Source organism: Marmota flaviventris, chromosome 17 (genome assembly GCF_047511675.1).
Source record: "Marmota flaviventris isolate mMarFla1 chromosome 17, mMarFla1.hap1, whole genome shotgun sequence".
NCBI classification, from domain to species: Eukaryota; Metazoa; Chordata; class Mammalia; order Rodentia; family Sciuridae; genus Marmota; species Marmota flaviventris.
The window spans coordinates 47001818-47029679 of NC_092514.1; the positions used below are offsets into that span (position 1 = coordinate 47001818).

At 44.8% G+C, this 27862-nt stretch overlaps 1 protein-coding gene across 1 annotated transcript; it reads right to left on the bottom strand.

Annotated features, from left to right (window-relative positions):
• Nucleotides 1–876: 876 nt before the first annotated feature.
• Nucleotides 877–27842, bottom strand: Pctp (phosphatidylcholine transfer protein). Its single transcript, XM_027950258.2, has 6 exons — nucleotides 27643–27842; nucleotides 8832–8949; nucleotides 6134–6213; nucleotides 3066–3237; nucleotides 1945–2012; nucleotides 877–961 (listed from the first exon to the last, which is right to left on the bottom strand). Exons 1-6 carry the CDS (start codon nucleotides 27781–27783, stop codon nucleotides 896–898), a joined length of 645 nt encoding a protein of 214 aa, XP_027806059.2. The 5' UTR covers nucleotides 27784–27842; the 3' UTR covers nucleotides 877–895.
• Between the last annotated feature and the right edge of the window lie 20 nt (nucleotides 27843–27862).

Consider the following 27862-nt stretch of genomic DNA (forward strand, 5'->3'; position numbering starts at 1 on the left):
AGATAGAATTCCTGAGAAAAAAGTTACAGAGTCAACCAGGCTGCTAATTCATTTTTACCTGGTTGTAAACTATTGTCACTTCAAAGTCTCCAGACATTCTAGAAGGGAAATTTATTTTATTGCACACCAAGGTAAACTAGCAGAGTGCTAGGCACGAAGCATATTTGCTTTTGCTAACTGCCATCTTGACATCTCTGTTTCCAGGAAAATGCAGAGCTAAAAGGTAAAGGCAGCCTATTCCCAGCGGCATATGGGAAAGAAGGAGGGAAACTCAGATAGGAACAATGAGGGGGGAAAGTGGTCATCACGTTATGTGTCCAGTCAGGCTTGCAAATGCTTCTCAAAGTGCTGTGATATCACAACAGCCATGGCCACTCACAAGTAGGGGCAGGGAAAGACTTAGAGGATTATCACCAAGAACCCCACGACAATCAAGTCAACAAAGCATACGACCCATGCCTATCAGTGTATCCAGTCTGGCACAGAGGAGAAGATCAGCTCGAACAGAGGGGTGACTTCCAGCTGCCCCTCCTGGGTTGTAAGACAGCAGTTCTGGGAAAGGGCCAGCTTGCCAAGAATGATCATTCTGGTTCTGTTGTCTTTACCCACCCATCCCCCCTACAATGGCACAATGGAATGCTGTGTTCCCTACTGAGGACTTCCCTTTTTTAAAAATAAACAAGCAAAAGTTTCCCTAATCTGTCCCCCATTCAGTGGTAGAAGGAGGCAGCTGCCTGAGCTGGGAGGAGTGGGAAAGGAAGCAGGCCAGGGAGCCAGACGTCAGGCAGGGCGTGCAGACCACTGAAGGCGGAAATTTGACAGGAAGGCTGAGCATCAGAAGGTGGTGGCACCCGCAGAGACGTCAATCTGCATATGTAAGGGTCCCAATTCTCTTTTATTTTTTCTTGGGGTACTTGTGATAGGCTTCTTCCAGGTCTTTCAAGAAGTTGGGAACTCCATTCTGCAAGGGAAAAGAGACGGTCATTTCCACGTCTTTCTGGTGATCAAGCAGGGTTCTTTGAGATGTGGCAAAAGGTGAACTATGGTGGCAAAGAGCCAATAAAGCCCCGCTCCGGTGTGAGCCCAGCATTGTCACAGATAATGACGAAAGGCCAGACCCAGAGCACAGATAAAACTAGATGATAGAAACCACTGTTAGAAGACACAGCCTTACATTTGGACTTTTGCTAATAAAAAAAAAAATCATCATTTCTTGAAAAGAAGAAGGAAAACCCAGGAAATGGAATTGGGCGAGGCCAAAGGAGTCAGGGAAAGGACTTGCGTCATAGCATTCGAAAACAGTAAGGCACTGGGGTCTGAGGGCAGGACGTGCTGTTTTGTTAATGTTGGGAATTGTGCAAGACTTTTCTTGACCATCATCTGCTCCGTGGGTAAGGAATATGCATCTCCGGTTTTAAAAAAGGAACAAATTCACAGATTTTATAAATAAAATAAGACAGTCAATAGCAAAGCCAAGATTCAAAATCACAACTATTGGACTTCCAAAGTAGACAGGCGGCTTTTCTCGCCCCCCTCACAGAAAAAAAAAAAATTAAAAAATAGCAACAATGACCAAACCACTGGTGTCTTTCAGGCCTGGTCACCTCTGGTCATCTCCAAGACCTGTCTACCCTTCATAAGCAGATACTAGGTCCCAAAGCACCATTGTTCCTAGAGGCGGCAGTTTTTGTCCAGAGGTTCCAGAATGTGATCCTGGCAGGGTCTGGGGCCACACAGCATTCCAAGCTCCCAGTTCTTTGTCTTCTGTCCCAGCCTGTGTCCTGGTTATTGGCAATTTCAGGCCTATCCGGAGTCACTGAACCAAGGTCTTCATAAAAGAGCCTCATTACGCCTGAGACAATGTGTCTCTTCAGCCTGACAGCTCCGTGCGCTGAGTCAACATCTGTCAAACACACTTCCCCCTCCAGTCTCCTGGGAACTCACCCTGGCTACCCAGTTAATGAGCCAAGACGGAATCAGGCCTCCTGGGTTATCGAAGTAGTACATGAAAACTAGAGGGGAAAAGAAAGCACAGTTCAGAACGTGAGAGAGACACTGGAAAAATACAGCAATGAGACCCTGCAAAGCTTACCTCTTCGTATCCAGGCCCAGAGAGAGCAGACGTGGCATCAAATTGCCATGGACTTCTCTCCACCAACCTGCCTTGAGGCATTTCTATATAAAATCACTTTTGGGGGGAGCGTGGTTGGGGGGTGAGGGGGTGGGGGGCATTCCTGGGGATTGAACTCAGGGGCACTTAACCACTGAGCCACATCCCCAGCCCAATTTTGTATTTTATTTAGAGACAGGGTCTCACTGAGTTGCTTAGTGTCTCGCTTTTGCTGAGGCTGGCTTTGAACTTGTGATTTCCCCTGCCTCAGCCTCCAGAGCCGCTGGGATTACAGGCTCCTGGCTAGAAGCATTTTTGAAAACATAGCCATAGGCGTGTTTTGCTTCTATTTATTAAACACCCAGCAAGTGATAGACATTGGGATATAGTCTCTTGTTTAATTACCCTAACAGCCCTAAGAAACTGACAAAATTAACCCCACTTCAGAAATGATGAAATGAAGATTCAGGAAAGTTAGGTGACAAATCTAACAAGCATCAGAAGTACTGCTCAGATTTTGCCGGAGACACAGGCCATGTTCATTCAGGTATGGTGGGTGCCATGTGACCCTCTCTGTGGGCTCTTCCCTGGGGGTGGTGAGGGGGGGGCAGGTCCTGAGTTGCTGGGCTTGTGCTGAGCAGGAGCCACATTCTCCAAAACCTTTCTGTCAGTCCTCTTGCTCAGTCTCGGGCCCAGCATATGCATTCCCAGGATCAGCCTATGGAGAATTTCTGAACCTTCTGGTTTATTTTAGTGTTCAGATCTCATAGGGACAGCGAAGAATGAGTCGGGTCAGGTCTCAACACCCACCACATGCTCTAGCCAAGTGTGGCTGGTGAATGAAGCCCTGGTCTGCTCTGCTCCTGTGCCCATCCCCTGACCTCTGGGGACAAGCTTCATGCACCTGAGGGGACTGTCCACCACCCAGCCTTCATGAGGGCAGTCCGGGCTTTACCTCTGCTGCCCGCTTTGCCGTCGCTCTCAATTGCTAGGCTCTGCTGGTACTGGTTCACCCGGATCACACCAGACCTTTCCGGAAACTGACTGCTGGAGGTGCTCTTGGCCAGGATCACGTAGATCTTCCGCCCTTCCATATCCAGCTCCCTGAGCTCCCGGATGTAGACATACTGCATCCACTGTCAAGGCACCCCATCAACGCCAGGGTTCAGGCAGGCAGGAGGAGAGCTCCCCAACCTGGGAGCGAGGGGACGTGATTCTGTGCCTTCCACTGGGTGCTCACTCCCTTCCGGTTCCTCACTTACCTGCCCTGTCTCCCTACCTGTGCTGCAAGATTGCATCTCATGCCACATACGATTCCCATTTGAGAGCATGCATTACCTTCCTGTGAATAACTCCATGGTGCTTTTAAAGACACCAGGAATCAATTTCTCCTTTCTCCCAGAAGGCACTAGGAGAGGGCAGAGGATTGGTCACTTATCAGCTGTGTGCTCCCAGGTAAGTTATTCAACCTCTCTGAAACTTAGTTTCTGTATTTAGGGGGAAAAAAAGGAGTTGTATTGCCCACCAGTTAGGCTTGGTGGGGGCGTTAGAGAAAATCGGAGCAGAATAAGCACTCTATAAACAATGGTATCGTTCCTTTTTCTGTTCTCACCCAAGCAATAATTACAGATCACTATGCATAGAAGACCTCAAGTAGTGTTAAAAATAGTGGCCATAAGAAGACACTAGAATACGTGATATTTAATAGGTAGATGTCTCCCTGGGTTAACATGGTTCACCAAGAATATCCAATGCATTCATCCCCATAAACATCGACGGAACAACCACTCGGTCTCTGGCCCTATTCCAGGGAAGGTAATTACATCCTAAGAAACGAACCTCACTGCTTCCTGTAATAAACATCACGTAGTCCACGTATATGGTAGAATGTCACAAACATCACGTATTCTACATATGCCACATCAAGGGTGACCTCGCAAAGACTCTGGGAGTATGTGGCCTGAGGATCCCTGTATTATAGTTTACAAAACTGAGTCTCAGAGAGGTGAAGGCATTTGCCCAAGGTCCCACAGTCCGGCTGGAGTGACAGGATCTGAACCTGCACTCAGATCTTGCTCCAGCACCTCTTGAGAATCTCAACGCGGGATGGGCCTCCGATCTTGAATGAGTTAACTCTACTTTGAAATAACGGAAATTGGGGTGTCAAACCAGAAAGAATTAAAAGCCTTCGGCAATCGGCACTATTGCATTTACTAAGCACACCTGCCGTGCCCCATGCCACCTCCGCACCTCTGTGGCACCCAGGCCCTCGAGTTGGACCATGCATGGTCCCCACTCCCTAGGTACCAAGCAGTGATGCACATCACTGTTTCCAGGAGAGATGGCAGTGCCCTGGCTCTGGCTTTCTTCCAAGCCTTTTATTTTTTCCTCACAACAAATATTGTTTTGCTCTCTCCACGACTTTCTCAGCTGTGGAACAGATGGCATCTGACACCTCATTGAGAAAAACTACCTTGATAAGATTGATTGAAATCCAGCTCCAGCATGCCATACGACCTGTGACCACCAGTTCGCTGAGGCCCAGAGAAGTAAAGGGACTTTCCTAAGCTCACACAGCAAACCAGGGAATGCTCTCCACAGCACAGTTCTCTGTTCTCAACCCAAACCAGGGAAACATATAGACATCTACAAAGTCTCATTGTGGGGTTATGTGGCATTGGAAAGTCATTGGAAATAGACTTCCAGGAGCTCCACGTGTCCACTGCTGAGAATACCATCTAAAGTGTCACTGTGAGGTCAGAGAGGTAAGACTGTCCCGTAGGCAAGATCACCGCTCCTGCGTACGGATGATCCTACACACCAAGCTTGCCTCAGCCACAAACTAGTTGTATGAACCTGGCAAAGTTCCGAACTTCTCTTTCCTCAGTTTTCTTGACTGTGAAATGGGGATGATGACTCATCTTGCACTTCCTTTGCCAGGATTATAGGAAACTGTGTAAAATCTAAAGGATCAAGTAACAATTTACTGAAATGTGAACCATGCGACTACAAACTAGAAGTAGAGGGATACGGTGCCAAGACAGAAACTCCTAAGGTGTCTTATCTACTGGGGGGGGGGCAGGGTCGACACACAGGCTTAAGACACATACACACACACACACACCCTCCTCCCCATCTCTACAGAATAATTATTTAGGAATACACAGATTTACAAGATGTCAGAACTGGGAAAGGTTCCTGTGACCACCTAGTTCACCAATCTTTTTTTAATTCCACAAGACTTTTGCTTAAAAGATCTTCTATGGAAATACAGCGTGAGAGACGCTGAGCTGTGGTGACTGAAGAGGGCAGTGAAGGGATCGACTCCTCGCCCGTCCATCATCCCACGGCCATCCTGCTGGCCAGGAGAATCTCCACCCCACCCTCCCAGGCTGGCCCTGAGGTGGCTTCTTACACCCTCGAGATGCCAGACAAACTCCCCTCATTCTGCAATTGCTGCATTTCATAAACAAGGATATTTAGGGGAAGAAGCATGTCCCTAAGTGTCCAGAGCCAACAGCCAGGCGGTGGTGTCACGGTGGGGTCAACTGAGCAGGACAGCAGAACAGGGAGAGTTGGAAATGAAGAGCCTGAGTCCCAGCACCTCCGTCAGCTCAGCTCTCTGGGTCCCACCTCCTCCTCCATTAAATCCAGGGGCCTGGGTTAGCACTCTTTATACAGCGTTCCTTCCAGACCCCCCCCCCCCCCAGTGCTGTGGCTCAGCAATGTCCAGCCCTCTACAACATCCCTGGAAAGCGTAATCTGCCCTCCCGTGCCCACAATCACAGAAGTGTAATTGTGCGGTCAGGCCTAGAAATCACACCCTGAGGTCTCTGAAAGCCACAGGAAAAAGCAGCAGCTCCAGCAGATGTACCCGTGAGACTCAAAGACGATGCTGTTTGCACGGAATGGAAAATCAGCCCCAGCACCCCCCCCCCACCCCCCCCCCACCCCCCGCGCACAAGCCAAGGGCGCAGACACACGAAGCAGGGGTAAGGAACCGAGCGCTTTGTAAAAGGATACGTCTCTGTTGTACATGGGGAAGGGGTACGCCACTTGCCAGTACACCAAGGTCTCTCCATCGCATTCCTTTTCATAGAGTTCTAAGGGAGAACAGAAGACGTTAATGCATCTGGAAACTTCTTTGGCTTCGAGTAACAAAATGCCTAGGTGGCTTCGTAGTGTAGATGGACCACTAACTCCTAAGATGTAGAATTAAAAAAAAAAAAAAAAAAAAAAACGAGGAGATTCATTCCCACTGAAAGCTTGCTGCCCAGGGACAGTCTAGAGGGTAAAAAAAAAAAATCAGTGACCCAGAAAGAGACCCACACACCTCATCCATCCTACAGCACCAACGACCTTCTGGCAGAGGGAACGATGGAACAGAATCAGGTATTCAGAAAGAAAATGGGATCGGTTTTCAGATCGGGGTAACCACCAGATGTCACTAGAGCACCAAGATTTTCACCTTTGAGTCTTTTCTTCCTCTTTAAGCTAGCTTGACAACAGCTTGGCTGGGACTGAGGGGTCACCCAATGCAGCATGCGCAGGTGGGACATGAAAGTTCCACAGTGTCACCCTAAACAGCCAGAAAGTGGCCGAACAGTGTTTATTCTAGGTTTCCTGCTTCTCCCCCATATTTCTTTACACTCTGCTGCAGCAACCTAATTCTCTCCTCCTGCTACTGTGGGAGGGAGAAAGCACAGAGCAGATGGCACACGCCCCTCCACCCAGGCTGTGCAGGGGGTTCTAGCTCCCCACCTAGAGAAAGAGCCCCTGAGGCTGAGGAAGAGCCCAAGACAGCCCTGGAGGAGACGCTGAGCGGGCAGGGTGAGCTGGTGAAAGGAACCTATTAGAAGCACACCCTGGATTCTGGGGCTTGCCAGCTCACTAATGTCGCAGGAAGTCGCAGGGGATCCTGGAAGGAAGGGAGGTGTGTTGTTTTTGCACACTCAGCCTTGGTCCTCTTTCTCAAACCAGCATCTCCATCTCCACCATCTTCTGGGGTTTCAATCACCTGTCCCTACTCCTCTACTGTGGGTTTTAAGCAGGATTTATTCTGTAGTAGCTTCAGGGCTGGGAACATGGATAAGAGGTAGCCCCAGGGTGTACCTAGCCAGGGTCTTAGTTCCGGCAGGTTCAGTAACTTGACACTGGAGCAAGTTTAGGCCCTAAGGGGTTCAGTAAGACTTTCAGGTGCTCATACAATATCCAGGAGGACCAGAGTGGCATTTAGGACCCCAGGATTATTCAATCAAGGCCAACTGCTCCTTCTACTGGACCCACCACTATAGCACAGGCTGTGGATGCTAGGTGGGTAGCAGGTGTCAGAAGCTCTTAGGTGTCAGGTGTCTTGGCTGTCACTGAAAAGGCATAGTTTTTTCCTGCTGCCTGCTTCCTCACTTGGTTCCTTTCCATACTAAATCAACAAGTATGTCTCGTTGGCAGAGTCTGTATCACATGGCTGCATCGTGGCTGCTGGGAGGCGGGACCCCTAGGGCAGAGTGTCAACGTGCTGACTAGGATAGGGGGATCACAATGCCCCTTAAATAGGAAGGCAGTCTGAAAACACTAAGTTTTCATTTTATGATGAATGTCCACAGGATGTGAGCAGGTGCTTCACGCTCAGCTGCTGATGGCCAGTGCTGGCACTGTGGCTTCTGTCCTAAGAAAGTGGAATTCTCTCTCCTCTGGGGTTATTATACCACAAGGATGTAATAACCTACCTCTGGAAGACATTTTTACCATGACCAGAGAATCTACCTGAGAACTAGGATCAACACACAGGCAAACATGACCTAGAGAGGGAGAAGGAAACATTCTGATAAAATGACTGAAGTTCTCCAAAGCAGCTGTCCTCGAAGCTACAAAGCCTGGAGCTTTTTAACACCATAAACCAAAAAATTCCTCTCTCTTTTTTTATACTGTCTGTACTTGGCCTTTTTGTTACTTGCCACCAGGAATCCTGGCTGGAGACTTCATGCTCTTGGCTAGCTCTGTAGGCCTATTCCACTACGACCAAGACAGCAAAGGCCACTCCTGGCTCTGAGTGGCAGGTGGATCCCATGGTTAATGCTTTTCATAACTCTGCATCTCAACAGGGCAAAAATCTCAGCAATGTGGCCCTGTAGTCCTGCTAGGCCCTTGGGGATCTGGACCCTCTACTGGCCCAGGGTGCTGGGAGCCATCCTGTACTCAGCAGTAGTAGTAGAGTCTGGGCAGGGTCTGCTGTTCTAATGAACCCAGCACACCAGGTGCTAGTGGCTTCTGAACATGCTGCTTCATGCTATTCTAACCTGACATGTGCTCTTCCTGGACCTAGAATGCCCCACACCTCTCCACCCCTTGCTCTCTGACCTCCTCAGCTGTATATATTCTCACCTGTGTAGAAATCTTCTATTCAACTTCTATAACAAAACCAGGACCCCATGCCCTCCAAGGCGCCTCTCTGGGCCACTTAGATACATGGGACAGTTACACAACCTAACAGGCAGAGCAAAGCAGCCCAGGGAGTCAACCACAGAGTGAACCCCAAACTCTGTCAGGAGCAAGGGCAAGGGATAGAAAGGGCAGCTTTCAGGCCCGCATTTAAAAGACTTTTGTGCCAAAATTTAAAAGGAAGCAAAACACAGTAGAAATCAAACCTGTTCGTTTCTACAAGCTAGAAAAAAAAATGAGAATAGATTCTACGTTCTAATAACTTAAAGTAGGCATCACTCACCGCTAACATACTGGTCCCACTGTTTTCTGTAGCCTAAGTCCATATAGACTTCTTTGAGTAGAGCTGGGGAGCAATCCTTCAGAACACCAAAGATTTTATACTTATAAAGCCAAGTACTCTGTAAAAACAGAACAGGTAGAAACAAGCTATTGGTACCAATATTGAGAAAATGCTGGATTCCATCGGTGGATGGGCTTCATGCCACATCAGGCACCAACCTCCTCTGGGGTCTTGGTGACATATGATGAGCACTATCGGTGGGAATCGGTGTCATTGCTAGCCAGGACATTTAAGTAGGATATACAAAGGCTATGTGGTAAGTGGGGCCATGGTGGGATGTCTGTTGTCAGGTGGCCGAGCAAGGCCTTGTGAGGGGTTATATAAACAGGACATCTTGCTCTCAGTGCTAAGAGAAGTAGCTGGCCATGGGGGAAGGGGCCCATTCCTGGTGGGAGGAAGGCCTTCAAATTGATGGGTTGGCAGGCTTACAGAGCTTAGGGTCTGAAGAACTCTAGAAAAAGAGTGATGGAAGCTAAGGTTAGAAAAGTTGTGAGGGAATCGCAGCTTCTTGGAGGTTTGAGGCAACAGGATTGCAAGTTCAAGGCCAACCTCAGCAATTTAAGGAGGCCCTCAGCAACTCAGCAAGATCCTGTCTCAAAATGAAAAACAAAATGGGCTGGGGATATGGTCCAGTGGTGGAGAACCCATGGGTTCAATCCCCAGTACCAGGAAAAAGGAAAAGAAGAAAAAAAAAGAGGAGGAAATGAGGAGAGGGGAAAGGAAAGGAGGGGAGAGGAGGGGAGGGGAGGGATAGGAGGAGAGGGGATGGAGAAGGAGAGGGAAGAGGAGAGGGAGGGGAGTAGAGGGGAGGGGAGTAGAGGAGAGGGGAGAAGAGTGGAGGGGAGTTATGGGGTGTACTCCAAAGGACTTCGTAAGGGGTGTAGAAAATGAATGGTTACCTTTAGACAGGGGAATGACCAGATCTAATTAGAAATACAGGTTAGAAATGACCATATCTAATTACTGTTCTAAATTCTTGCTAATTAAGAGAAAATAGAACATAAAAGAACAATGAGATTGCTTTAAAGACCAGTAAATACGCTCCAGGTAAGAGATGAGGGCAACTTGAACTGGGAGGTAATAGCAGTGATGGAGCGAGCCATAGGGGACTTGGGGATGTATTTTGGAGGTTGCTGACAGATTGACTGTGGGAGAAGGGAAACAAGCAATGATCAACTGAGACCCTCTGCTCCATTTTCCAAGGTGGAGAAAATCTGGAGACAGATGATCTGTGGGTTTATGGAGACAGTTGAATTGTACCTCAGGCAGATTGATTTGACGCTTATCAGATGTCATGTCATGCAGACACCTAGAGTTCCAGGCAGGGGCCATATGGATAAGTACCATGGGGCACAATAAAACCTAGCACATTTTTTAAGCCATTAATGGACTATTTATTTATTTATTTATATGTGGTGCTGAGGATTGAACCCAGGGCATCACACATGCCAGACAAGTGCTCTACCACTGAGCCACAACCCCAGTCCCAAACCTAGCACATTTTCAAAATCAATCCCAAGACATAATTTTTCAACAACTGCTTCTTTTTGATTGTATATAAAGGACTGAAAAGGGGAAGAAACATCTGCTTCAAATCTTACTTGTTCCTTTTGTTAAAAAAAAAAAAAAGACCATTTCTAAGGCTGGGGATATAGCTTAATTGGTAGGGTGCTTGCCTCTCATGTATAAGGCCCTAGGTTTGATCCCCAGCACCACAAAAAAAATCTAAATTCCAAGTAAAACATAAGTGTTCCCTAATTTTCACTTTAAGTCGCATCTTCCTCTGCGAGGGTTCTGGGCTCGAGTTGACACATTTCACTCTGAACAACAGCAGCTTACAATTCTTGACCTTCATCTTACCGTAAGGCTTACTTGTTAATAGTTCAGAAATGGTTCAGATTAATTTCAACACAATCACAGGCAAAGAAATGAGTAAAAATGAAGCTCTAAGGTAAGCTCTTATTTCCAAGTGCTAAGGACATGCTAAGGATTCGTGAATGCAGCCATCTCCTTAACACAATACCAGGGGCTTATATGAAGTCAAGGGATAAATACAGCAAATCTTCTAGAGATCCTAAAGCTTTACAGATCTCCAGCTCAGGTGGCATAACCCAGAACTAAACACCTCCCAGTTTAGAAATCTCAGATATATGTGAAAGTGCCTGGCAAGACATGCAAAGTAAAATTCAAGAAGAATCCCAAAGAACCTTACAGCTCTATGAGTATGTGGCTTTATACCAACAGTTTCCATCAAGCAAATGACAACCACAAATATCTGAAGCCCTTACATCCCACAGCGACAATGCCCTGACTCAAGGAACAGTCTGATGAAAGGCCTCAGGAGAAACATCTTCTCCCATTTGCTCCTCTGCGCAACACGCATGCACATCCACCCATCCATGCCCCCCACACACACACACATAATGGTGAGGGTAAACACCTACTCACACATAGACACCCATCAGCATGTTTTATCCAGAGGCTATGACAAAACACAGGTCAAGAATACCAGGGTCTCAGCAGGGTGCATTGGGCACACGCCTGTAATCCCAGCAGCTCTGGAGGCTAAGGCAGGAGGATCGCGAGTTCAAAGCCAGCCTCAGTAAAATGGAGATGCTAAGCAACTCAGTGAGACCCTGTCTCTGATAAAATACAAAAAGGGGGCTGGGGATGTGGCTCAGTGGTTGAGTGACCCTGAGTTCAATTCCCCCATACAAAAAGGGAACACTGGAGTCTCATTGTCTACACCATCTGAGAGCAAAAGGGACTCTTACAGGTCAAGACACCAAACTGCGCAGGCTGACACGACTTCACTCTGATATCTGCAAGCATGGAGACAAACGTTTTCCTTCAACGGGTCCCTTCCCTTCCTGTGTGTGCTGCAGGCTCCACGACCTCAGTCCCCCCGTGTCACCAAAGAGAACAGAAAGCCCCCGAGGAAGAGAAAAATGGAGCAAACGTGACTTCTGAGAACACAGAAGAATGAACTATTGTGACAGCTTCCTTTTAAGGCTCCCTTCGTGGCAGAACTGAGGAATGACAGAACTGCAGAGGAACAATATGCTGCGTGACACCTTTCCTGGTCCATCAATGCAACATTCTCCTCCCGGCCAGCAGCCACCACCTCCTTGGGCCCAAGCACTTTCTCGCTTATCATTTTTCCTAAATGACATCTCAACAAACATCCTCATTTTTATTTCATCTTTTGAAAAATAAAGTGAATTTTTAAATTATTATAAAATAATTCATGATAGGAAAATTTGAAGATCCTATAAAGATTTTTGGAAAGTGACACATAACCCCAGAAGCCATAAATGCCTACTGATGCTGTTTAACATACAATATTTTTTAAAGTGAATAAATACTTTTCTAAGTGACCAAATACAAATAACATGATACAAACAGTGTTTTTTTTTATTTGTAATTTGATATTATGTTGAGGCGATGGACTGTTCACACAGAAATTAATTATTCTCTAAAGATACTTCCGTTGCCATATATTTTTATGCAAATAAATGTTTCCAGAATAATCGAGCTTACAGAATATAGTTGGCTCGGGTTTCTAATTTTTCCATTAGGAAAGTTTTCTTGAGGTGAAAATATTTCAGGGTGAGTTAATATTTCCAGGGTGTTTATACTTTTTCTAACTTTTAAAAACATCTCTATCAAGAATGTCCTTTCACCAGGAGCAAAAGAGCCTCTCCTCAGGTTTGGGGACCACTGTTTGTACAAATGATCTGAGATGCAAAAGCATAAGTGTTAGCTTTATTTAGGCAAAGTCTGTGTTACTGATGTGCAAGAGTCCTCTAAAATTACAGGTATAAATCTTTTACAATATTTGTTTTAGATATTTTTCCAAGCTAATTATCATTTCAATATATGATTCCATATAACCTTACCCGAAAGACCCTGTTTTCCTGAAGCCCCTCCCCAAACCATTGTTATCTGGAGCAAAACATACTGGATACTTTTTTTAACACCCCATTTATAAGCCATTTGGTTTCTTACACTTCAAATAATAAGAGGTTTTTTGGTGGTAAAGTACTAAGAGAACTTCTATGACAATGTGCACAACTTCCCTAGTTTCTTGTGCAGGTAGTGGTAGCCATGTGACACCTTCTTCCTGTTTTAAACATGGACATGATGTTTGAAACTGCAGCGACTCTTCTGTGACCAAGAGGCAATGAACATAAGAAAGCAGAGTAGACAGACTCAAAGAATCGCTGGCATCACTGATTGGCTAAACCCAAAACAGCAACTATAGGTCTTTGAACTATTTGTGAGGTGAGCAAACAAAAACTTCTCTTTGTCTAAATTATTATTTGTCCAGTTTTTCATTATTTGCAACTTAAAGCAATCCTAATTGATACAAATGATCCTTACTGGCAATGTGGAATTTTATTTGAAGTTTGGGAATTTGAAAAACAGTGAAGGTTAAGAGATCACCCTATTCTTTTTGGTCTGCAAAACAGTTTACTTCAGAGAACCCTCTTTCCCCACATGACTTAGATCACAGATGCCCCACCTGTTGACCTATGAGAAGTCCAAAGTAGACCCTCCAATTTCCCATTCTTTGCCTCATAAATGATTAGCTAAGTTACCCGTCCCTGCTGATCAATATGAACAGAATGTTTGTCAATCAAACTGGTTGCACTTTTCTCCTTTCCCCAGGTTCCTGAAGTTCGACCCATCCTAAGCTTGAGCCAGCAAGCAGCCCCTCCTGAGTAGAGGCTGGCCTCAAGGTAGAGCTTCTCCAATCCTACCTATCTCACCACCCTTCCATCCCACTGCCCCACACACCGCTCTTCCCAGCCTTTACTCTTCTTTATAAGACCCATTTGCCTAATTTCAGAGGTGCTTGCAGATCTTCCCATCACAAGACTTCCTTCCACCACTCCTTGAACTCATCCTTTGGAATAAAAGTCTAAGTCCAGACTGGGTTTTATTCAACATTACTCTAGTGCAGAGTGACAGAACAGTGCTATTAAGACTTATGAATATCTACAAGGAAATATGATTATAGACACATTCATTAAAACAGTGCAGAAGCACATAAGCACTGCTAAAAGGCGAAGTCAAGGAAGAGAAGCAGGAGATAATGGACACGGTAGTGGACAGTAACTCCTGCCCAGAGACACAGAAGAGCACATGCCCAGGAAATATGATCTCCCTCCACTAAGGAACTCAGAAAGGAAAAAATCACTACCAACTTGCTGGGATCCAGTATATTCTTGACTCTGAAAAGTCAGGCACAGGATTCCCTCCTTGACCTTGCAGCAGCTCAGAATGTGTTTCTCTTGGTGGTTTGTCAGCAATCATTATATAAGTCATGAAATGAATATATATATTGATTCATAAACACACACACACACACACACACACACAACTGGGAATTTAACCCAGGGGCAGTACCATTGAGCGACATCCCAAGCTCTATTTACTTTTTCTTTTGAGACAGGGTCTAACTGAGTTGTTTAGAGCCTCACTAAAGTGCTGAGGCTGGCCTTTGCCGCAGCCCGGCTGGCTGGGCAAAATAACGGGGGTGGGGGTGGGGGGTGGGGGGGGGTGGTGGTGGTGATGAACAACTTGTGTAGATTGATACAGCAGGAGTGGAAGCCGTTTATTTCAGGACAGGAGCAGTATTTATACATTCCACACAGCTTATCTAATTAGCATAAACTAGATACATCAGTCAACCAATAAGGAATCTCCACACTTAATGGCTCGCTGGTGTTACTTCACAAACCACTCCCTCTGGCATTTTGCCAGGCACCATCCAGACTTGTTTAGAGACTCTAACATTTCCCTGGCAAAATGCCAGGTGTTATTTTGACTTGTTTACAGACTCTAATAGGCCTTGAATGTGCAATCATTCTGCCTCAGCCTCCCAAGCCACTAGGATTATAGGTGTGCACCACCACACCCAGCACAGTTACAGTATTTTATATTTGAAGTTTTTCAATCATGTTCACGTGCCAAGAATTCCTTCAATGATCCTAGTAAATTTTTTTAAAGCCAGGTTCTGTTTCCAAACAATTTCATATTCCTTTTCTCACATAATCGTTGACATAGATGTAGAAGCTAGGTTGTCTCCACCTTTATGAGAGGAAATGAAGCTCAGAGAAGCTCAATTTTTGCCTTGAGTCCAACAGCTGGCACTGGGACAGACTGAAAGAGAAAGTGAGTCTGACACCGGCCCCCTTCCACTCTTCACCATGTCTCCTTATTTATCTCTACTCGCTCTGCATGTTTCCTCCAAATCACTCACTGAGGATTAAGGTGACAAGGACCATCACTTAGGCTAATGGAGAAGGAAGGGGCCATGGATCACTTAGTCAAAGATGTCACTGACTGGCCAAGAGTCAGCGGTCCCTCTGCTTCCAGAAGCTGCTCTCCAAGCTCCAGACCACCCAGGATGGCCCTGCATGGAGACGCTCCCCTCAGCCTGGTGCACTTGCCCAGAGGGCCAGAAGAGATACCCAGATGCTGCTTCTGGAGGCTCCAACAAAGTCCTGAGGAAGGGCAGCCGTGGAGTCAGGGTGAATACGGACGAGGTCCTGTGCCAAGTTTTTCCATCTATTATTTCTAAGAGTCTTCTCATAAACCCTGTAGCCCCAGAAGAGAGCCTGATGGTCACAACAGGCTTGAAGTCAGTGCAGGTAGGGTCCAAGTTCTCCCTACTCACCTACAAAGTGGGTTTTAATAAGAATCTTAGCCACATCAATGTTTATAGCAGTTCAAAGCACAATAGCTAAACTATGGAATCAACCTAGGTGCCTTTCAACAGATGAATGGATAAAGAAAGTGTGGTATATATATCTACACAATGGAATTTTACTCAGCCTTAAAGAACTAGGAAACAATGGCATTTGCCAGTAAATGAATGGAGCTGGAGAATATTATGCTAAGTGAAATAAGCCAATCCCAAAGAACCAAAGGCTGAATGTTTTCCCTTTGGTTAGGGGAGAACAGAGTTACTAGGGAAAAATAGAGTTATTTTAGATTAGATAGAGGGGAGTGGGGGGAGGCAGGATAGTAAAATGAATCAGACATTATTACTCCATGTACATATATAACTGTATGATTGGTTGGATTCTACATCATGTACAACCAGAAGAATGAGAAATTATACTCCATCTATGTATGATGTCTCAAAGTGCTTTCTACTATCATGTCTAACAAATTAGAACAAATAAAATATTTTTAAAAATTTAAAAAGAATTTCTCTTTCGTGAAATGATTAGACTAGATACATCTAAAGGTCTGGAATGGGGAACATATAGAGATGATGATCTCCTTTTTTCCAGATTAAAGAACTGAGCATTCAGAACCATAACATAATCCACATTTTTAGGGAAACCAACATCTATGATGTACCTTCTCTAAGCCAGGCACTGTGCATGGTAATGAAGACTCAAGGTAATCCTGTGAAGTGAACATCGTTAGCTCCACTTTATAAATAAAAAAAATGGAGGCTAGGGATGGGGCACATGACTAGGAAATTTGCTACTAATATCATTTTTTTGGTTAAGAGGATTGAACCCAAGGTCACTTAATAACTGAGCCACATCCAAGCACCTCCCCCCAGTTTTAATGTTTTTTTATTTTTTATTTTGAGACAAGGTCTCATGAAGTCCTCAGGGACTTGCTAAATTGCTGAGGCTGCAATTTAGGCTGCAAAAAACTTGCAATCCTCCTGTCTTAGCCTCTGGAGTCACTGATATTACAGGTGTGCGCCACCATGCCCAGCCTGATATCACTAATTTTTAAGATATGATTCTAGCTATCTAGTCTAAATATCAAGCCATTATTTTTCTTAGCAATGGTGACTCTAATGCATCTTTTAAGTTGTGCAATTTATTGTCAATTGCATTCATAAAGTATCTTGAAAAATATTGGTGCAAGTACACTTATTTGTCCTAAAGAGAATAAATTCTGAAAAAGCAGTCATATCTTAACAAAATGCTTGCAAGCGACCTTTGCAATCCCCATTTGGGAGGATCTCCTGTGAGTGCTGGCTCCCCACCACATCCGTCCTGACCTGACCTGCAGAAAGGTGCCCTTCGTGCCATTCAATTCATGGTGTCCACCCATATTTACAGGAGTCTTGAGGACCCCTGAGGAGTCACATTTCTTTAAGCCTGTGAGTGTGCCCTTGAGTGTGCATGGACTTTGCTTTGTCTCACATAGAAGTGCTCCTTTGCACTCCTCTGGGAGGCAGGAAGTCTCCCGGGTGCACATCTGTGGAAGCTGGCCACCTGTGGCACTTAAAGATGCAGATGGTATGAAAACCATCTAAGAAAACGTGATAGGTTAAACCTATCTAGTGAAATAATAATGATACCTAATATTGATCGAGTACTTGTGAATGCCAGGCACTGACCTGAGTGCTTTACGTAAATTATTATTCCACTTAATTAACATGATAATTTGAAATAAGGACCATACTTCATATTATTGTGTGAAATGTTTCCTTACTTTTCTGACAAAGCTTAAAGATATTCTGGGAAATGTCCAGAAATGGCAAATTTACAGAGATAAGAACCTCTATGTGGCCATTGTTAGATCCTCAGACCAAAGTAACCCCATTTTGAAAATCAGCACCCATCCACGCCTGATCTTCTCTTTAGACCTGCCCCCCCAAAGTCCCTAACTACCAAAACCACAGCAAAGACACCAAATAATAATCACAGATCCAGATGGGTTATTTTTTTAACTACTCCATTGTATATGACTATATGTTGAGAAGTTTTTGTTTGTTTGTTTGTTTTTCCGGTCAGGCTGCTGAGCCTTGTAGAAGGGCAGCCTGGCAGATATTCTCTGTCAATAAACCTCTGCTTGAATTCAGAGCTGTGTCTCTCATGGATATTCGTGCCAGCTACCTTAACAGGCATTGCCCCAATTCACCCCTGGTTCATCTCAGGTATGGGTATGGTGTTATCCCAGGATCCAGAATGTCCAAATCCTTCACTACTACTCATATCTCTTCTCCACATTTTCTAAGCCTGAGTGAAAATTCAGTTTCACATTATTATTAGCTAATAACAAAATCTCCAGGCAGGGATCTAGTGAAAGGTGAGGTAAGAGAGCAAAGCTTGACCTGCCCCTAGAGACAGAGCACTCTCTCCCCTGCATTCTTGTGCTCACACCCATGTGATCACCCTGACAGGGAAGTGAGGAGACTAGAACCCAGCTGCTTGCATATCTACACAGGGGTATGCTCATGGGAGACAGAAGAGAAGGGAGAACTTGCCTTGGTCTCCTGCAGGAAGTAGAAGAAAGCCACAGTGGATGTCTAGCTTTCAGACATAGTGGCCCTGCCCACTGGTAAAATACGGCTCAATAAGTGTCCTGAGTTTAGTCTTTGTCCTTTCAATCACACTGGTAACCAGAAAGGTAGAAGGGAGCAGAATAGGTCTGTTAATCCTGAAATAAAAGAAGTTCATAATGCAAACTGGATTCTATTCCATGGGGGCAAAGATGGTGGGGGACACTCGTAGAAGCTTCTTCTCTGTTCTCAGTGAGTTGAATCTATGGTCCCCTTCTACTGTTCAACTGTCCTCATCCCTCCTGAATGAATGCAGCTTTTTCCCAGTTAGACTGGACTTCGAGTAGGCTAACAGGTCAACAGCACAAGAGAGAACAGTACCTGGGAAAGTTCTGTTTGCTACTCACCCAGATTTTCAATGAGAGCCCTATCCAAGGACCAAGGCACAAGGAACACATTTAGAACTAATTAAATTAATTAATTAAATGACTGTGCTAGGAATTTAGAGTTAAACACTTACTAAGTCAGCCATCAGCTAGATCTTTGCAGCCCAATATTTAGTTATCTAAATGGAAGCTGGGACCCTCGGCATGCTTATGCACAGTCTATGGGCATTTGGCCTGGCTGTGGCCATCATGATGCAGCCCAAAACTCCTGCAGATCACAGGGAAAGCATTCCTAAGTGGCCCATGGCACTCTTCCAGGAGAGTTTCTCCTCTTTGCTTTGAGGATCATGTTTACTTCCAAGAGGCCATTCATCTAAAAATCAGGGAGAGCCTCTGAGTCTTACAATGGACACTGACACTGTCTAAACTATTCTTTTTTATTATTATTATTAGGTCTAATCAGTTCTACATGACAGTAGAAAGCTCTTCGATTCATTGTACACAAATGGAGCAGAATTTTTTCACTTCTCTGGTTGTGCATGAGGTATAGTCACATCATTCGTGCAATCATACATGTACCTAGGGTAATGATGTCAGTCTCATTCCACCAACTTTCCTACCTCTTTCCCCCTTCCCACCTCCCTTTTGCTCCATCCAAAGTTCCTCCACTTATCCCATGCCTCACCCCCCAATATGTATCCACTTATCAGAGAAAACATTTGGCCCCTGGTTTTTTGAGATTGGCTTACTTCCCTTAGCATGATATTCTCCAACTCCATCCATTTACCTGCGAATTCCATAATCTTTTTCTCTTTTAGTACTGAGTAATATTCCATTGTGTATATGTTCCACAATTTCTTTATTATTTATTCATTTATTGAAGGGCATCTGGGTTGCTTCCACAGTTTAGCTATTGTGAATTGTGCTACTACAAACATTGAAGTGGCTGAGTTACTATGCTGTATGCTGTTTTTATTTAATAAATGGGATGGATTTAAACTAAAAAGCTTCTTCTCACACACACACACAAAACACAACTCAATCAATAAATGGACTAAGGAGCTGAACAGTCACTTCTCAGAAGAAATATACATTTGATCAACAAATATATGAAAAAAATGTTCAACATCTCTAGTAATTAGAGAAACGCAAATCAAAACTGATTTCATCACATTCCAGTCAAAATAGCAGTTATCAAGAATACAGTAAGTATTGGGGAGGGTGTGGGATAAAAGACACACTCATACATTGCTGGTGGGACTGCAAATTAGTGCAACTGTTGGAGTCTGTAAACAAGTCAAAGTAACACCTGGAATTTTGCCAGGGGAATGTTAGAGTTCGTAAACAAGTCTGGATGGCGCCTGGCAAAATGTCAGAGGGAGTGGTTTGAGAAGTAACAAAAACAAGCCATTAACTGTGGAGATTCCTTATTGGTTGACTGATGTATCTAGTTTATGCTAATTAGATAAGCTGTGTGGAATGTATAAATACTGCTCCTGTCCTGCAATAAACGGCTCCTACTCCTGCTGTATCAACGTACACAAGTTATTCGTCACCCCCCTGATTATTCTGCTGCAGCCGGACTGCGGCAGATGGTGGCCCGTTACGGGGAGCCCCGGGACACTCGGGGGTAAGTGACGAAAAAAAGCTGCCCGTCCATAGATAGGACGGGAGCAAATCTGCTCATCCCTAGGCAGATAGGGCGAGAGGAAAAATGACCATTTCGAGAAAATGGAAAAGATTGATACAGTATGTTTGTGTCTTGTTTTGTCTCAGTGTATTGTATTGTCTTTGTGATGAAAATATGGAAGGGGTGAGAAGTAAATTACTAAGGGAAGAAGGCACCCCAGTGGAACCAAGAATAGTTAGGGCATGTGTTGATAAGAGCCCAGGAACTCTAGTCAGAAAGAAAAAGAAAGTGCAGAAGAAGAAGGATTATCAGGAAAAAAGTTGCAGCAAAAGGCTATTACTAAATACTTTTCGTTACCGGAGGGTGCGTGAAGCGGAGAGGCGGCTGCCGAGTGTGCAAGCTGGTCACAGCGCAGCAAGGATTTTCCAAGAGGCGGTGGCGACTGGCTCTTCCCCGCCCCCCACCCGGGAAGCAGAACGCCACTGCGAGAGCCCAAATCTAGACCTGACCTGGAGGCTGATAAATAATGAGCACTATTAATGCTTATTTCAAATGCAAAAAAAACCTTGAGATAATGTACTAAATTGTTCAGAAGGTTGTTTTCTTAGTAGAATGCTACAGGATTTTCTTTAGCCATCCGGAGTTCCTGCCTTCGTCCCAGTGCCGGTAAAGACCAAGGTGGAAGAATTTTCAGTGTTGCTGAAAATCGGACGAGACTTCAGCTGAGAAATGGACGAGACTTCGGATCAAGCTAGTTGCCTGCAGAACTTACCTGGACTGTGATTTAAGCTAGCTGCCTGCAGAACTTACCTGGACTGTGATTTACCTGGACTGTGAGTTAATCTATTGAGACACTGCTTTACCTGGACTGAGACAACAAACTGTAATCTATAACAAATTGTAACTCGGTATCTTTGCTAACAGTGTCATTGCTGGTATAATTTTTCCAAGGGCTTCTTGCATGGAGCCATCAATTGGCTTGGTATTGTGGCATTTTGTATCCTCCCTTTCTGTTTGTAGCAGGTTATTTATGGTGTTTCTGTAAAAACCACTATGGTCATTATTTAAATTAAACAAAAGGGGGAAATGTTGGAGTCTGTAAACAAGTCAAAGTAACACCTGGAATTTTGCCAGGGGAATGTTAGAGTTCGTAAACAAGTCTGGATGGCGCCTGGCAAAATGTCAGAGGGAGTGGTTTGAGAAGTAACAAAAACAAGCCATTAACTGTGGAGATTCCTTATTGGTTGACTGATGTATCTAGTTTATGCTAATTAGATAAGCTGTGTGGAATGTATAAATACTGCTCCTGTCCTGCAATAAACGGCTTCCACTCCTGCTGTATCAACGTACACAAGTTATTCGTCACCCCCCGGTTATTTTGCTGCAGCCGGACTGCGGCATGCAACCTCTCTGGAAAGCAGTGTGGAGAATCCTCAGAAACCCTGGAATGGAGGAGCTACCATTTGACCCAGCTATCCCACTCCTCCTTGGTCTATACTCAAAGGAATTAAAAGCTATTCTTTTGTTTCTCACCCCTCCCCCTTCCTGTTTCCGTGGCTTCTGACTCTAGGGGGCTCTTCTGCCTCTGACTTTACCTCTCAGTCAGAACCCCCTCAGGTACCATGATAGATGCCCCCATTCATCAGGGGTTCTCAAAGTATGGTCCGTGGACCAGCTGCTTCAGCATCCTTCACAAACTGGTTAGAAATACAGTGCAAAAAAGAGAAAGAGAGAGAGAGAGAGAGAGAGAGAGAGAAGCAACTCTCATGCTCCCATACCATTAACAGAATCAGAAACTCTGGGAGTGAGATCTGAACTATGAATATTAACAGACTATAGATGATTCGGATGGACACTCAGGTTTTGGGAACCACGTCATTGCATTTAGTCCTCGCAACAATCTGAAAGGTATTAGCCTCATTTTACAAATGAGGAGCTTAGATTAAAAAAAAAAAAAAAAGTAATAGACCCCTCCTAGGGAGCAAGTGAGGCCTGTGTACTGGCCACTGTCAGCCTTAGCCACCCTCAGTTCTTTCAAGCTTCTGGTTCTTTGCGGAGAATTCAATCAGAGCCTGGCTCAGAGACCAGCACTCAGTGTTCCCTCTGCTCCAGGGATCTACAAGCCAGTGTGCTCGTCTGAGTTTCCTGGGAAACTTTTAACATTTTCTTAAAATAACATTTTACTATGAAAAATCTCAAACATACACAAAGAACAGATAACCAGCCCCTACATGAAAGGGGAGATTTTAAAAAGGACCACCCAAGCCCCGGCCCAGGACAGTTAAATCTGAGTCCCTAGTGTCATTTTTAAAGCTCCCCAAGTAATTCTAATGGACTTGAGCTTTGAAATACACTCTTGTAGGTTTCACCTCCAGATATTTGCATGATTTAATCTCTTGCTTCCCTTTGGTCTCCACCCGAATGTGGCACCCTGGAGAAGTTTTCCAGACTCCACTATCTGAAGGGTGTCATGCCCCTGCCATGCTCCTCTCCACCCTTTTATCCCACTTGATTTGCTTCTTAGCATCTTTGTGAACCAACATTTTGTTTTCTCCTGTGAGAGTTATTATCACCAATGAATGATTCGTGTTCAAGAGGCCTATTCATTGAAGCAGCATGCCCGTCTCCCTTGTTCACCCCTCACCCATGTCTGCTGAGGCACCAGCCCTTGGGAAGCAGTGGATGATTATCTCCGAATGAGCCAATGATCAGAGCGGAGTTGAGATTTTAGACCAGAGCCATCTGACTCCAAAAATCCATGTTCTTTCCCTGATACCACATGGCTGCCTTGGATTGGTTCTGCTTATCAAAGTACACTGGTACATGCTAGTTACTAGCTAGGAAGGGTTTGGGGGCTCACCTAACAACTCTGGGTCTTATTTCCATTTTTAAAATAAGAAACCAAGCAGGGCTCTGTGGCGCATGCCTGTAATCCCAAAAGCTTTGGAGTCTGAGGCAGAAGGATAATGAGTTCAAAGCCAGCCTCAGCAACTTAATGAGATGCTAAGCAATTCAGTGAGACCCTGTCTGTAAATAAAATACAAAATAGGGCTGGGGATGTGGCTCAGTGGTTAAGTGCCCCTGCGTTCAATCCCCAGTACCAAAAACAAACAAACAAACAAAGCAACCAAGTCATCCTTGTCTAACTTCCAGATCTAGGTATCCAGGGATAAATGACCTGTGGCTGTGTTTATAAATTGGTATATCATGTCAAGGTACGTTATCACCCTTACAACATGGGGAAGAAAGAAGAGGAAAAAGGAAGAAATTGAGTAAGAAAAGAAGGGAAAAAGAAAAAGATGGTGATGTTAAACTGACTGGTTTAGAAGAAACTAAGTCTAAATGTTGGGATTTAATAGGAGAAAAAAAAATACATCAAAAGTACTCATTTGTCCAGGAACAAGATTTAGATTCATTTGTGTCTGCTACAAAAAGGACACAACCTTGTTTTTTTAAATTAATAATATGATTTGTTTGTTACACTGAAAACTCTTTCAAGTGCCTTTGTGTTTATTTCAGTCTTTTCCAAACACATCAGGGGAACGTGGTTACAGCCTCACTTAGACATGATCAGTTTTGGTTTTCTTCATCCTTGTTTCAAGACCTGTTATAAAGAGCTCCAAGGAGCTACTTGGCCTGTCTTGGGTTAGTCACCTCTGATGCTGAGTGCGGGAGGCCAAGCGAAAGGACAGCAATAGCCACCTTCCTGCCACACCGTGGCAAGCATGCCGAGCACAACCAGGTCTTGTTTCCATCAACTTTTCAACACTGTGACTAAAATACCCAACAAGAACAATTTAGAGGAGGAGAAGTTCATTAGGCTTATAGTCTCAGAGTCTCAGTACATGGTCAGCTGACTCCATAGCTCTGGGCCCAAGTGAGGCAGAACATCATGGCAGAGGGGTGTGACAGAGAAAAGTAGCTCAGCACACAGCAACTAGGAAGCAGAGACAAAGCTCAGCTTATACCAGAGACAAAATACAAGCCCCCAAAGGCCCCCAGGGACCTACTTTCCTTCAGCTACACCCTACCTGTCTACAGTTACCACCCAGTTAATCTACAGGAGTGGATTAATCCACCAATTGGGTTAAGTTCTCACAACTTGATCATTTTGCTTCTGAATATTCTTGCATTGTCTCATTTTGGGGGAACAACACATATCCAGCCGGTAACAGGTTCATAAAGATCCATTGGTGCAACTGATGCTTCTAACTTCCCCATAACTGAGACACTAGATTCTTCAGGGAAGCAACCTTATCTTAAATCCATAGTATTCCATTTAATCTACTGCAGTCCTGCCATAAAGACTGAATGAATTATGTAAACAAATAGTCATCAGACTCTCTTGAATGCCTCTAATAATGAGGAACCTACTTCTCCTAGCCCATTCCACACACTGGGGAAGCTTTTTATTGGGCAAAGAGTGTGTGTGGCATGGGGGCGGGGGTGGGGGTACAGTGGCTTCATGGGCAGAAGGACTTCATCTAAGTTCCTGGTCTGTCACTTCTTGGACATGTCCCTGGATGTGCCACTGACCCTCCTTTAGCCTTAATTTCCTGTGTGTATAAACAGAGGTTGGTGCAAGTGCATGGAATGAGATGGAGCTGGAAAGGTGAGTTGAGACAACACTAGTTTAGTATACATACCCCCAGGCATCTTTTGCCCTCTGTTCAGAGAAGCACAGTATTTAAGACACAAATCTAAAGTCAGAAGACTGATTCTGATCCCAGTTCAAATCTTGACTAATCAATGTGAGTCTGGACTAATCAATCCATGCCCTCATTTCCATATGGGTAAAGATGTGACAATCACTGAGCCTTATCACAGAGTTGATGTAAGGATGAACTAAGTCAGTACTTGCAAAGCATTTAGTCCTTGGATTGGCCATTATAATGGCAATGATTAACATTGCAATCATTAGTGCCATTGAAGAGGTGGAGATAAGATCACAGCCTTTGGGTCAGGTACTTGCTGTATAGGATCCAGGGGAGGAACTGTGTCACTGCAATTCTAGGTGACAGGTGCTAAGAATCCAGAGTGTCAAAGGTAAAGAGAAGAAAATGGGTCAGATGCCAGGTATGTCTGAAAGTTGAACAAAATTTGGCAAATGTCTTGATCTGGCTGGTAGGGGAAATGGAATCATCAGGAAGAAGCTAGAGGGATTTATTTTGAAAACGTGTCCGTTTGCACACTGAGGTGTTTAAGTTTCATTAGAAAATAATTTTCCCTGCTCTAGACTGAAAACTTCTCATTCAAGCTGTTATAACCAATGGCCCTGGTCACAGTGGGCTTTCAGAATTTGTTGAATGAGTAGCTGCCATCCTCATGGAGACACAAATGCAGCACAGGGATAGGTCTTCCCCTGGAGGCCTTTGAGAACAGGTTGGGAAAATACAAAAGACCTGGTAGGAGTGCTTTACACCTACCACAGTTTTAACTGAAAATATTGAAAGAGGGATCCACTTCATGCTTTTAACATAACACTTGCTGTTTATTTGTAAATAAACACTTTTTCCCCTTTATCTTCTCCTCTCTCCCTCCCTAAACATGGCAGAGCAAGATAAATCTTCTTCCCACCCCAGACTGAGTTATCTGTCCTTAAGCACACACACCACAGGAATGAATTCATTCAGACCTTGGGGATGGTGCAGAAGACCTAAGAAACTGCTATCTTTCAGGGTTACAAGTGAATTATGACCCCTGACAGAACACACCTAGAACATAGACTTTGAATCACCTCTTTAGTAACCCTCTATTCACCATAACAGTCAGAATCCCAGCCTCTAGGACAAGAGTCTCTTATGTTTCTCCTTTGCTAGCAAAGCAATAAAACTTCTTTTGCCTTCTTCTCAATACCATGTCCTCACTATTGGATTGACATAGGGCTGCAGGACTAAGCTTTTAGTAACAATATAAACAAAGCCACCACCAGGCTGATAATTATCACCAGGAGATTAATGTCCCTAAAATGTCAGGGACCTAGAGTAGAATTTCATATTAGAATTTCATCAGGTCAGTGATGCTCACCAAAATATAACATATTGAAAAAATTACATGTGACGGCACACCCATTCCAGTATCTAATTTGTTCAGGATGATGAAAGGTCCTTATCAATTAATTTGTAAGTGCCCTAGTTAGCATATTCTACTGTCCCAATAACTGGGGAGGGATGAACTATCTTCAAAGGAAATATGTATGTTTTAAGAGAGGGAATGTCTTCAATATTCTGTTATTTTTATAATTTCTCAGACTTGACAATATATTATAATTTGGGGCTGGTTAATCTTTCAGTTGGAGATTTGCCTCGTGCATTGTAGTGTTATATATAGCTCTCAAAGATTTTCACACATCTGACAAATTTGAACCTCTTAATTCCTGTCCAACAGATGAGCAAATTCTAACTACTGCTAATGTCTGCTTTCTGTTTCAAAATGTGAAAATGTTAAATTTGCTGTACACTAAAATATAAATATTTCATAAATATAATATTGCTTTAAAAGCTACCACAGGTTCAATAGTGCCAACATCAGGAACCCTCCAATCCCATTTCTGCCATGAACTTGGCTGGTCCCCTTGGGAAGCTGCCCCACTCACAACCCAGGTCTATTTCTTTTACCTGTGAGCCAAGGTTGATCCAGGGGAGAGTTAGAGATCCTCCCTGCTCAAGCCCTATAATGTCCTGGATCTCTCCCAGGAATATTTCGTTTCTACTTAAGACACCTTGAGGTGACTTTTAACCTGCATGGCATACAGCTCCCATCACACAAAGCCTAAGAGGACATTCTTGGTTGCAATGCCTCCCACTCAGATGGCTACCTGGTTCCAAAGGCCTCCCGTAAAACCCAAGAATTTCTTAATAACCAACGGCATCCCTTCTATACTTTTGGTTCATCTTTCTGCCTCAATCAAGTTATTAGGTGCAATTTCACAATCAATTTATGAGGGACAACTTTAAGAAAGGCCAAAAGAAGCAGGTCACTAATATGACTAGAGATATATATAGTAGGTTCCTTCTCTGCACTCTGCACATGTGGTCCCTGAAAGTCCTGTCCCTTTTCCACCTTATCCAAGCTCTGGGATACTCCCCTGGCCACCACCACCACACATACACCAGGGCACCCATTAAGCAGCGGGGATCCATGTCCTTTACAAGTATGTGCTTGGCGGGGGGGGGGGAACCAGCCCACCCACCAGCCCACCCACGTTTTAACTCTGTTGTTAACTTCTAACAAACTGCTTCCTGAGTGGGGCCTGACCTGAGGCTGAACTTGATGACCTCCCAGTTCCCGAACTGCTGTATAGATCAAAGTCACTCGCAGGCACTGCCCTGCGCTCGCCCCAGAGCTCCTCCCGGAGCTCCAGAGGACCTGCAGGGACCTGTCCGCGGTGGCAACGCCCAACTCCCGCGGGGTGCATGGCCCTGGCTCTCCGGGGTTCCTGTGATACCCCAGGGGGCTGGCCTTTACCTCTTCCAGCAGCCGGTAGACGCTGATCCCCGAGGTCTCCAGCAGCAGCTCCCATTTCCCAGCCACTGCTGGCTGCTGGAGCTCGGCGCTAGCCTTCCAGAACTCCTCGTCGGAGAAGTTGCCCCCAGCAGCTGCCATCATTAGGCAGCCAGACCTGCTAGGCCTGCAGCTCAGGCAGGGGACAGGCTAGGTTTGTGCTGGGGGGGGGGGGGGCGGGGGG

Excerpts from the sequence above, each read along its gene's own strand:
- Pctp (XM_027950258.2), bottom strand. The coding sequence starts at position 27,783 with ATGATGGCAGCTGCTGGGGGCAACTTCTCCGACGAGGAGTTCTGGAAG. Across the intron at positions 6,214-8,831 it reads GTGGGACCAGTATGTTAGCG|AACTCTATGAAAAGGAATGC; the intron begins GTGAGTGATGCC and ends GTTCTCCCTTAG. Across the intron at positions 3,238-6,133 it reads TCCCCATGTACAACAGAGAC|TATGTCTACATCCGGGAGCT; the intron begins GTATCCTTTTAC and ends CAGTGGATGCAG.